The following is an 11,170-nucleotide window of genomic DNA, read 5'->3' on the forward strand; positions in this document are numbered from 1 at the left end:
GGAGAACAGGAGCTACTGGGGGGGCGGGGAGAAACTATATTCTTTTAGCTATTTCTGTTTCTTTTAAGTACTTGATAACAAAGTGATATATCTGACTTGATGCGCTCCGCCATTTTGTTTTTCTCTACTCATGGTATATGAGCTGATATCCTAGTAGTAGAGTAGCCAATCAGAGCATGCGATTGCTCATATCCAGTGAACGTGGATAGAATAATATACAATATACAATGTACCGTATACCTTTACTTCAATCCTACAACTTTTACTTTTTGAGTAAAGTAATGCGTAGCTACGTACAGTATACCCATGCTATTAGGCTTACTGATGGTCAGCTTCCATTATGAAGCATTTGCGCTTGTTTTGTGCCCAGGTCCAGTACCAGAAGTGCTTGGTTGCACAGACACCACCTTTAAGGTCAAAAATGTGGCGAGCCGGCTCCAAAGTCAAACGCGCCAACTCCATGGATGGTTCCAGCTTCCCACCTTGCCACCAAGGACACACGCAACCCAAAATGACTTCCTCTAGCATAAAGAAAGGCATGCTGGCATTTTTCGAGACATTCCGAAATAAACCTCCTGTGGTTCCTGCACCATAGCAACAGAGATTGGGAGAGGGAAGGGGCAGGGGGAGGAAGTAATGAGTTTGGGTAGGGGGCCGGTTGCAAGAGATAATTAAAGGATGTAACGGATGAGAAAAGAAATGACGGAGATCAAATAAAGTTGCTTATTATTCCCCAGACAACCTTAAAAAAATAACAAAGGAAGGACGCCTACACTGCAAGTACCTTTAGTGCTTATACTGTACATATCTGACTATAGCAGGTTAACAACTGTTCAGTGAGAATCCTGAGGTGCTGTGCTCTCACATTCCACTCTTGTACTGAGGAGCAAATATATATATACACACACTAATATCAGAGTTGTCCTATTAATAAATCGGGACAGATATCATCTTGACAAACCTTAACATCTATGTCTGATGTTACAGTAGGTCAGTGTAGGTGAACTGGAAACTGGAGATGCAGAGAATGTATCCCAATGTCAAAAGGTTCTAGATCCTTCTCCTGGAAAGTCCAGGATAATGTGCAATAATGTGTCTCAGCATGTAACTTTTTCTTGATACGCCTCAGTGTATAGGATAGTGATCTAATTCTGGTCTGACACATGTTTAGAGGTTAGACATGTTCTATTTAGGTCACTTGTGTTCAAATAGAGAAAATTTCACTTTTCACCTATTAACCTTCATCCAGAATAATTTAATAAAAAGGATGATATGTGATGTTCTGATACTCGGAGAGCTAACGGAGCAAGGCAGATCAATCATAGAGAACATATCTGGGTATCATTTAGGCATGAGTACACATTTTGATGTACTCTGTTCAAATTATAATTGCACCAGGATTAAATCAGAATTGTTTGCAGTTTTCAAAACTGATGTAGGGAATCAAGACCTCCATAAATTCCCAAAGTCAAAGAATGCATAATTGGTTATGCTCTGTGATGGCACAGTTGCATGCGTTTGCACATGCTTGGGAATGAAATGCACTGCTATGGGCACATTTCTTTAAAAAAAAAAGATAAGAAAAGAAAGAGAGTTTGGCCCAAACTTGAGTATGCAAAACTAACAGATAGTATCTAATACAAGCCAAACACATTACTATAACCAGGGACAAAATGCATCTGTGATAGAATCCTATCCCTAATACAATACCAAAACCACTGAACAAAGAAGAAGTCACAAAAACTGAATGTACGACAATAAGCTTTCTACACATGTTTCAGCGCATGTCAATTGACCACTGGAATGGCACGATGAGAAAGTCATGTGACGCTGCACAAAGATATGCAACTGCTCCTTTCCCTTAAGCATGTACAGTATTATAACACCAACAAACTCAGGTTTCCTCAATACACCAGTGGAATCACCAGTAAGTAGGAATGGACAACACTTTCAGCATAAACTTTGTTCAGTGAAATGAGCATTTGTCAAAGATACAGTCATGAAATTATTCATGTAGCACTGTTCTTATTTTCTGCTCTTTATACTCTCTGGAAAAAAAAATCTTCTTTGTATATGTATATATTTGCAGTTCGTTAGCACAGAAATAGGATGTCATATAAAATAAAACAAGTTTTTTTATTGTTATTTATATTAAGTTGATAGTATTGTTGCACTTATGTACGGTATTGAAACAGATTCCACTTGTGGTTTGGAATGGGACAATAAAACTGCTTGAATCTCTGTTGGTTTCTTCTGCCGTGATCCACTGATGTTTACAAATCACATTTATAAATCAGCAATTTAAAAGACAATAGTTTGTGCTTATATTTGTGGCAGGCTAGGGAAACCCTTTGGATGTTGACAATAATTATCTCATCTCATTATCTCTAGCCGCTTTATCCTTCTACAGGGTCGCAGGCAAGCTGGAGCCTATCCCAGCTGACTACGGGCGAAAGGCGGGGTACACCCTGGACAAGTCGCCAGGTCATCACAGGGCTGACACATAGACACAGACAACCATTCACACTCACATTCACACCTACGCTCAATTTAGAGTCACCAGTTAACCTAACCTGCATGTCTTTGGACTGTGGGGGAAACCGGAGCACCCGGAGGAAACCCATGTGGACACGGGGAGAACATGCAAACTCCACACAGAAAGGCCCTCGCCGGCCCCGGGGCTCGAACCCAGGACCTTCTTGCTGTGAGGCGACAGCGCTAACCACTACACCACCGTGCCGCCCTGTTGACAATAATTATTATTATTTTTTTACAGAACCATAGGTATGTTATACTAAAATGATATGGAAATACTTTTACAGTATTTACCCAGATAGCACACCTACGTTGATCCATCAGAGGTATGACCAGCGGGCCTTCGTCGGGCAAGCCGATAAAGGGGAAAAAAAAGGATGCAGATATTCACTTTAACTGTTCTCATATTTTTTTTTATTCTGAAGATTATTCAATTATAACAACAGCAGGGTAGTATTGTAACTTTTTATTTTCAGAATCTGCAGAATATTTTCAGAATCTGGCGGCCTGCTAGCAACAGTGAGCAGCAAGCACATCTGGTGGTCCGTTATCAGAACACCAGCGGCTTGCAGGTGGCGTGACAAGCGAGAGTAACAAGATCTCGTTTTTTTCTCTTTATCGGCTTGCCAACATTGGCCCGATGAAGGCCCGCTGGTCATACCTCTGATGGACTGTCAGTGCAGCTGACGGTGGGCCAACGTTGGGCCGACGTAGGTGTGCTATCTGAGTATATTCTATTCTAACCTTGCCAAAAATCTCATTAGATAAGGAACTAGTTTAACAAACAATCATTTTTATTGCTATTTGACAGATACAGTATAATCACATGTTCAAATACAGTACATGGTCCATCCATCCATCCATTATCTGTAGCCGCTTATCCTGTACAGGGTCACAGGCAAGCTGGAGCCTATCCCAGCTGACTATGGGCGAGAGGCAGGGTACACCCTGGACAAGTCGCCAGGTCAACAGTACAGTACATGGTCACCTTTCTATATTTTGTGCAATGGTAGTGCAGTGTGCTCACTGCCCCATAGAATTATTATTACACCTAGTGGCCAAAAATGGGAACTTGGAACTGCGAGAAGGGCTAATAGATGCCCATTGGAGAATGTACCCTCAGGAGCCCCACTTCCCACATCCATGGCTGTGAGTGACCTTATCCTCAGGTGAAGTAATTCTTTACATCAGGTTACAAATGTAAAAGTAGACAGGCTGTCTTTTAGTGGATGCCTTGGAACACCAATTCTTCACACCATGCAGAAACACATTCACTTACACCTAGATGAAATTGGATTGGGAATAGCCAATCCACCTACCACCATGCTTTCAGAGGTGGGAGGAAGCCAGAAATCCAAAAGGAAACCCATACAGATACAGGGAGAACATGTAAACCCCCATACCCCAGCTCAGTACTGAACCATGGAAAAGCTAGAACATTTTCACTGTAACTGCAAAATCTACTACAGTGTTTTGGAGAGTTGTGTTCCTGCATTTTGTTTTGCTTATATGTCTTATTAAGTGTATACACTCACCAGCCACTTTAATAGTAACTTGTTCTTGATTCTAAGATTCCTGTTCTTGGCTAGCAGAAGTGAAACCCAATGTGATCTTCTGCTGTTGCATGCTGAGATGCTTTTCTGATCATCATGGTTGTGAAGAGTGATTATATGAGTTACCATGTCCTTCCTGGAAGCTCAAACTAATCTGGAGATTTTCTTCTGACCTCTCTGATCAACAAGGGATTTGTTTCCACATTCAATTTTTTTTCTTTTCTGCACCATTCTGTGTAAACTCAAGAGACTGTTGTGTGTGAAAACCCCAGAAGATCAGCAGTTTCTGAAATAATCAAACCAGTCCATCTGTCAAGTCAAGTCAGCTTTATTGTCAAATATGCTATACATGCTTGACATACAGCACAGATGAAATTTCAGTCCTCTCTGACCCACGGTGCAAACAGGCAATGCAATAAATAAAAAAAGAATAACTGAAATAAACAATATAAACACTCTAGATAAGAAATAGACTAAACACTCACAGGTATATATACGAGTGCATCTCAAAAAATTAGAATATTGTGAAAAAGTTCAATATTTTCCATCAGTTATTTAAGAAAGTGAAAATGTTATATATTATAGAATCATTACACATAAACTAAAATGTTTCAAGCATTTTTCTATTTTAATTTTAATCAGTATGGCATACAGTACAAAAACATAAAAAAAAACCCATCTCAAAATATTAGAATATTTCATTTCGAGTTTGAGTAAAACAGTATGAACACAGTGTATCTCTTGGTCTAGTTCAGTACACACAACCACAATCATGGGGAAGACTGCTGACTTGACTGTTGTCCAGAAGATGATCACTGATGCCCTCCACAAGGAGGGTAAGCCACAAAAGGTCATTGCTGAAAAGGGTGGCTGGAAAAGGTGCACAAGCAACAGGGATGGCCGCAGTCTCGAGAGGATTGTCAAGAAAAGTTGATTCAAGAACTTGGGAGAGCTTCACAAGGAGTGGACTGAGGCTGGTGTCAGTGTATCAAGACCCATCACGAACAGACATCTTCAAGAAAGGGGATACAACTTTCGCATGCCTAATATCAAGCTACTCCTGAGCCAGAGACAATGTCAGAAGTGTCTTATCTGGGCTAAGGAGAGAAAGAAATGGACTGTTGCTCAGTGGTCCAAAGTCCTCTTTTCAGATGAAAGTACATTTTGCATTTAATTTGGAAATCACGGTTCTAGAGTCTGGAGGAAGAGTGGAGAGGCACAGAATCCAAGGTGTTTGAAACCCAGTGTGAAGTTTCCACAGTCTGTGATGATTTGGGGTGCCATGTCATCTGCTGGTGTTGGTCCACTGTATTTTATCAAGTCCAAAGTCAACACAGCTATCTACCAGGAGATTTTAGAGCGCTTCATGCTTCTATCTGCTGACAAGCTTTTTGGAGATGCTGATTTCCTTTTCCAGCAGGACTTAGCACCTACCCACAGTGCCAAAACTACTACCAAATGGTTTGCTGACCATGATATTACTGTGTTTGATTGGCCAGCCAACTTGCCTGACCTGAACCCCATAGAGAATCTATGGGGTATTGTCAAGAGGAAGATGAGAAACACCCGACCCAAAAATACAGATACGCTGAAGGCCACTATCAAAGCAACCTGGGCTTCAATAACACCTCAGCAGTGCCACAGACCGATCACCTCCATGCCACACCACATTGATACAGTAATTCATGGTAAAGGAGCCCCAACCAAGTATTGAGTGTATAAATGAATATACTTTTCAGAAGTTGGACATTTCTGTATTGTAAATCCTTTTTTTGATTGATCTTAGGGAATATTCTAATAATTTGAGATACTGGATTTCTGATTTTCATGAGCTATAAGCCATAATCATCAAAATTAAAACAAAAAAGGCTTTAAATATTTCACTTTACATGTAATGAATATAGAATATATGAAAGTTTACCTTTTTGAATTAAATTATGAAAAAAAAAGGAACTTCTCATGGGGTGGCACAGTGGTGTAGTGGTTAGTGCTGTTGCCTCACAGCAAGAAGGTCCAGGTTCATGGCCGGCGAGGGCCTTTCTGTGCGGAGTTTGCATGTTGTCTGTGTGGGTTCGCTCCGGTTTCCCCCACAGTCCAAAGACATGCAGGTTAGGTTAGCTGGTGACTCTAAATTGACCGTAAGTGTGAATGGTTGTCTGTGTCTATGTGTCAGCCCTGTGATGACTTGTCCAGGGTGTACCCTGCCTTTTGCCCGTAGCCAGCTGGGATAGACTCCAGCTTGCCTGCGACCTTGTAGAACAGGATAAAGCGGCTACAGATAATGAGATGAGATGAGGAACTCATTATCTCTAGCCATTTTATCCTGTTCTACAGGGTCGCAGGCAAGCTGGAGCCTATCCCAGCTGACTACGGGCAAAAGGCGGGGTACACCCTGGACAAGTCGCCAGGTCATCACAGGGCTGACACATAGACACAGACAACCATTCACACTCACACCTACGGTCAATTTAGAGTCACCAGTTAACCTAACCTGCATGTCTTTGGACTGTGGGGGAAACCGGAGTACCCGGAGGAAACCCACGCGGACACGGGGAGAACATGCATTCTCCGCACAGAAAGGCCCTCGAACCCGGACCTTCTTGCTGTGAGGCGACAGCGCTAACCACTACACCATCGTGCCACCATATACACACATACACATATACACATACATATAAACTGGAGCAAAAGGACATAAAATAAACAGTCAAGAGCACTTGAGGTATAGCAGATAAACATGAAATAAGCAGTATAAACAATAAACTAATAGCTGTTAAGGTGAGGTAGTCCAGAATAGTGCAAATGAGCGAGGTAAAGTGAAATGTGCAGTCCCTGAGTTCAGTGTGCGAATGAATGTTGAGAGTATATGTGTGTGTGTGTGTGTGTGTGTGTGTGTGTTGGGGGGGAGAACTGTGAGGGTGACATGATGTCAGATGCTGAAGGGGGGGCAAGGGGGTGTACGGGCAGAATCTGTGGCAGGGGGCAGAGGGGGGAGGAGGGGCAGAACAGGGAGGAAGTTGAGCCTCCTGACTGCCTGGTGAAAGAAACTGTCCTTGAGACTGCTGGTTTTGGCCCGGAGACTCCGCAGTCTCCTCCCTGACGACAGCAGGCTGAAGAAGCTGTGAGGTGGGTGGGTGGGTGGGTGGGGTCACCTGCAATCCTGATGGCTTTGTGGGTGAGGCAGGAGTTATAGATATCCATAAGAGAAGGGAGAGAGACACTAATGATCCTTTCAGCTGCTCTCACAATGCGCTGCAGAGTCTTGCAGCAGGACACGGTGCAGGCGCCGTACCACATGGTGATGTAGCTGGTCAGGATGTTCTCTGTAGAATGTGTGCATGATGGGGGCCAGGGCTCTTGCGCTTCTCAGTTTGTGGAGGAAGTACAGACACTGTTGGGCTTTTTTGGCCAGTGATGCGGTGTTGTTGCTCCAGGACAGGTCTTCAGAGATGTGCACACCCAGAAACTTGGTGCTGCTCACCCTCTCCACTGCAGCACCGTCGACAGTTAGTGCACCAGATGGGTGGCATGGTGGTGTAGTGGTTAGCATGGTTGCCTCACAGTAAGGAGGTTCTGGGTTTGAACCCAGTAGCTGGCGAGGGCCTTTCTGTGTGGAGTTTGCATGTTCTTCACATGTCTGTGTGGGTTTCCTCTGGGTGCTCTGGTTTTCCCCAAAGACATGCAGGTTAGGCTAGTTGGTGGCTCTTAATTGACTGTAGGTGTGTTTTCAAGGAGTGGCATGGTGATGTAGTGGTTAGCACTGTCACCTCACAGCAAGAAGGTTCTGGGTTCAAGCCCAGTGGCTGATGGGGGCCTTTCTGTGTGGAGTTTGCATGTTCTCCCCATGTCTCCCCATGTCTGTAACATGGGGTGGCCTTGGGCTCAAGTGCCCTTGAGCAAGGTACCTAACCCCTGACTGCTCCCTGGGCGCTCTATTGTGGCTGCCCACTGCTCTGGGTGCGTGTGTTCACTGCTTCAGATGGATTAAATGCAGAGGATGAATTTCAGTGTGCATGTGACAAATAAAGGTTTCTTCTTCTCAAACCAACACCTATGCCACAATGAAAGTCACAATTTTTTCCTATTCTGATGTTTGAACATTGTGAACATTAACTGAAGCTCTTGATTTGTATCTGCATGATTTGATGCATCGTGCTGCTGTCAAGGGATTGACTGATTAGAGAACTGCATAAAACAGCAGGTGGATAGGTGTTCCTAATGAAGTGGTTGGTGAGTATATATATATATATATATATATATATATATGGGGTAATGCAGAGTTCAAATTAATTTGTTGTATAAAAGTTATTAGCAATACAATCATTCCTTGTCTTCCATTAAAACACTCTGGGAACAGGATCTTGGGGAGGTGTTTGATGAGGATGTTTGGGAGATAATCTTATATCGTGTCCATTCCTCCTCTTTTTGTGCCAGACATGGAGTAATACAATTTAAAATTCTCCATCGCATTCACTGGAGTAAGGAGAGGATCTCTAGGATTTACCCTCACATAAACCCCCTCTGTGATCGATGCCAGCAGGCTCCAGCCTCCTTAATTCATATGTTTTTAACTTGTCCAACTCTCCATAACTTTTGGACTGAAATTTTCAATATCCTATCTACTATATTGAATGTGCCCTCTGACCCTATCCCAATAACTATCCTGTTTGGGGTGCTACCTTCTACCCTAGTGGTGCCTAAATTTAAGGCTGACTTTATAGCATTTGTCACTCCATTGGCTAGGAGATTGATCCTACTCAGATGGAAATCCTCCACTCCTCCCACAGTTTATCACTGGCTGAGGGATCTTTTGTACTACTCCAAGCTAGAGAAGATGAGGGCTACACTGCATGGCTCCACCATTAAATTTCTACAAAATATGGAATCCTTTTCTTGAACATTTGAAATCAATTCAGTTCCCCTCTGCCAATCTGTAATCTGTATTGTACTCTTGTAGATGTATGTAGTCTTTGTGTGCTATAAGTAAGTGGGAATAACATTTAATATATACCTTCTGCTGGATCGTGTCATTCAGAAAGGTCCCCTTTTTTCCCCTCTCCCTTTTTTTTCATTTGTGAGTCTTTAATTGTAATCTGTACTGCGTCTGTAAGTGTGTTTATGTGTGGGTAAGCGTATTCATGTCTAAAATTTGACCCAGAATCTACAACCCCGATTCCAAAAAAGTTGGGACAAAGTACAAATTGTAAATAAAAACGGAATGCAATAATTTACAAATCTCAAAAACTGATATTGTCTTCACAATAGAACATAGACAACATGTCGAAAGTGAGACATTTAGAAATTTCATGCCAAATATTGGCTCATTTGAAATTTCATGACAGCAACACATCTCAAAAAAGTTGGGAAAGGGGCAATAAGAGGCTGGAAAAGTTAAAGGTACAAAAAAGCAACAGCTGGAGGACCAAATTGCAACTCGTTAGGTCAGTTGGCAATAGGTCATTAACATGACTGGGTATAAAAAGAGCATCTTGGAGTGGCAGCGGCTCTCAGAAGTAAAGATGGGAAGAGGATCACCAATCCCCCTAATTCTGCGCCGACAAATAGTGGAGCAATATCAGAAAGGAGTTCGACAGTGTAAAATTGCAAAGAGTTTGAATATATCATCATCTACAGTGCATAATATCATCAAAAGATTCAGAGAATCTGGAAGAATCTCTGTGCGTAAGGGTCAAGGCCAGAAAACCGTACTGGGTGCCTGTGATCTTCGGGCCCTTAGACGGCACTGCATCACATACAGGCATGCTTCTGAATTGGAAATCACAAAATGGGCTCAGGAATATTTCCAGAGAACATTATCTGTGAACACAATTCACCGTGCCATCCGTCGTTGCCAGCTAAAACTCTATAGTTCAAAGAAGAAGCCGTATCTAAACATGATCCAGAAGCACAGACGTCTTCTCTGGGCCAAGGCTCATTTAAAATGGACTGTGGCAAAGTGGAAAACTGTTCTGTGGTCAGACGAATCAAAATGTGAAGTTCTTTATGGAAATCAGGGACGCCGTGTCATTCGGACTAAAGAGGAGAAGGACGACCCAAGTTGTTATCGGGGCTCAGTTCAGAAGCCTGCATCTCTGATGGTATGGCGTTGCATTAGTGCGTGTGGCATGGGCAGCTTACACATCTGGAAAGACACCATCAATGCTGAAAGGTATATCCAGGTTCTAGAGCAACACATGCTCCCATCCAGACGACGTCTCTTTCAGGGAAGACCTTGCATTTTCCAACACGACAATGCCAAACCACATACTGCATCAATTACAGCATCATGGCTGCGTAGAAGAAGGGTCCGGGTACTGAACTGGCCAGCCTGCAGTCCAGATCTTTCACCCATAGAAAACATTTGGCGCATCATAAAATGAAAGATACGACAAAAAAGACCTAAGACAGTTGAGCAACTGGAATCCTACATTAGACAAGAATGGGTTAACATTCCTATCCCTAAACTTGAGCAACTTGTCTCCTCAGTCCCCAGACGTTTACAGACTGTTGTAAAGAGAAAAGGGGATGTCTCACAGTGGTAAACATGGCCTTGTCCCAACTTTTTTGAGATGTGTTGTTGTCATGAAATTTAAAATCACCTTAAATGATACATTTTCTCAATTTAAACATTTGATATGTCATCTATGTTCTATTCTGAATAAAATATGGAATTTTGAAACTTCCACATCATTGCATTCCGTTTTTATTTACAATTTGTACTTTTGTCTCAACTTTTTTGGAATCGGGATTGTAAATACTGAGTCCTAATGGGTTATTCTTTTTGGGTCTTGTAATTCTAATTCTGATGTCATGCTGTCGTTTGTAAAACATTCTATACATTGATATCATCATTGTATAATTTTGACTTGAAAAGAAAGCCAATAAAAATATTTTGCAAAAAAAAAAAGTTATTAGCAAAAGGTGAGTTAATAATGAAAATTAGGGGGCACCCGGATTTGAACCGGGGACCTCTTGATCTGCAGTCAAATGCTCTACCACTGAGCTATACCCCCTCGCGCTATGGTAGAGAAAATTTCATATATATATATGCTTTACAATACATCAGTCCTTCTTTCTGTCAT

The 11,170-nt window shown here is 42.3% G+C and overlaps 1 protein-coding gene and 1 non-coding gene across 2 annotated transcripts in view; one reads left to right on the plus strand and one right to left on the minus strand.

Moving 5' to 3' along the window:
- Positions 1-595, plus strand: part of apbb3 (amyloid beta (A4) precursor protein-binding, family B, member 3) — a 72,446-nt gene extending 71,851 nt beyond the window's left edge. Inside the window, exon 13 of the mRNA XM_060934926.1 lies at positions 371-595. Coding sequence (XP_060790909.1) covers positions 371-595 — 225 coding nt within the window. The remainder of the gene's footprint in view (positions 1-370) is intronic.
- A 10,434-nt stretch (positions 596-11,029) lies between these two features.
- On the minus strand, positions 11,030-11,101 carry trnac-gca (transfer RNA cysteine (anticodon GCA)). The gene has a single exon. It is a non-coding gene; the product is annotated as a tRNA-Cys (tRNA).
- Between the last annotated feature and the right edge of the window lie 69 nt (positions 11,102-11,170).

Source organism: Neoarius graeffei, chromosome 12, assembly GCF_027579695.1.
Source record: "Neoarius graeffei isolate fNeoGra1 chromosome 12, fNeoGra1.pri, whole genome shotgun sequence".
Lineage (NCBI taxonomy): Eukaryota > Metazoa > Chordata > Actinopteri > Siluriformes > Ariidae > Neoarius > Neoarius graeffei.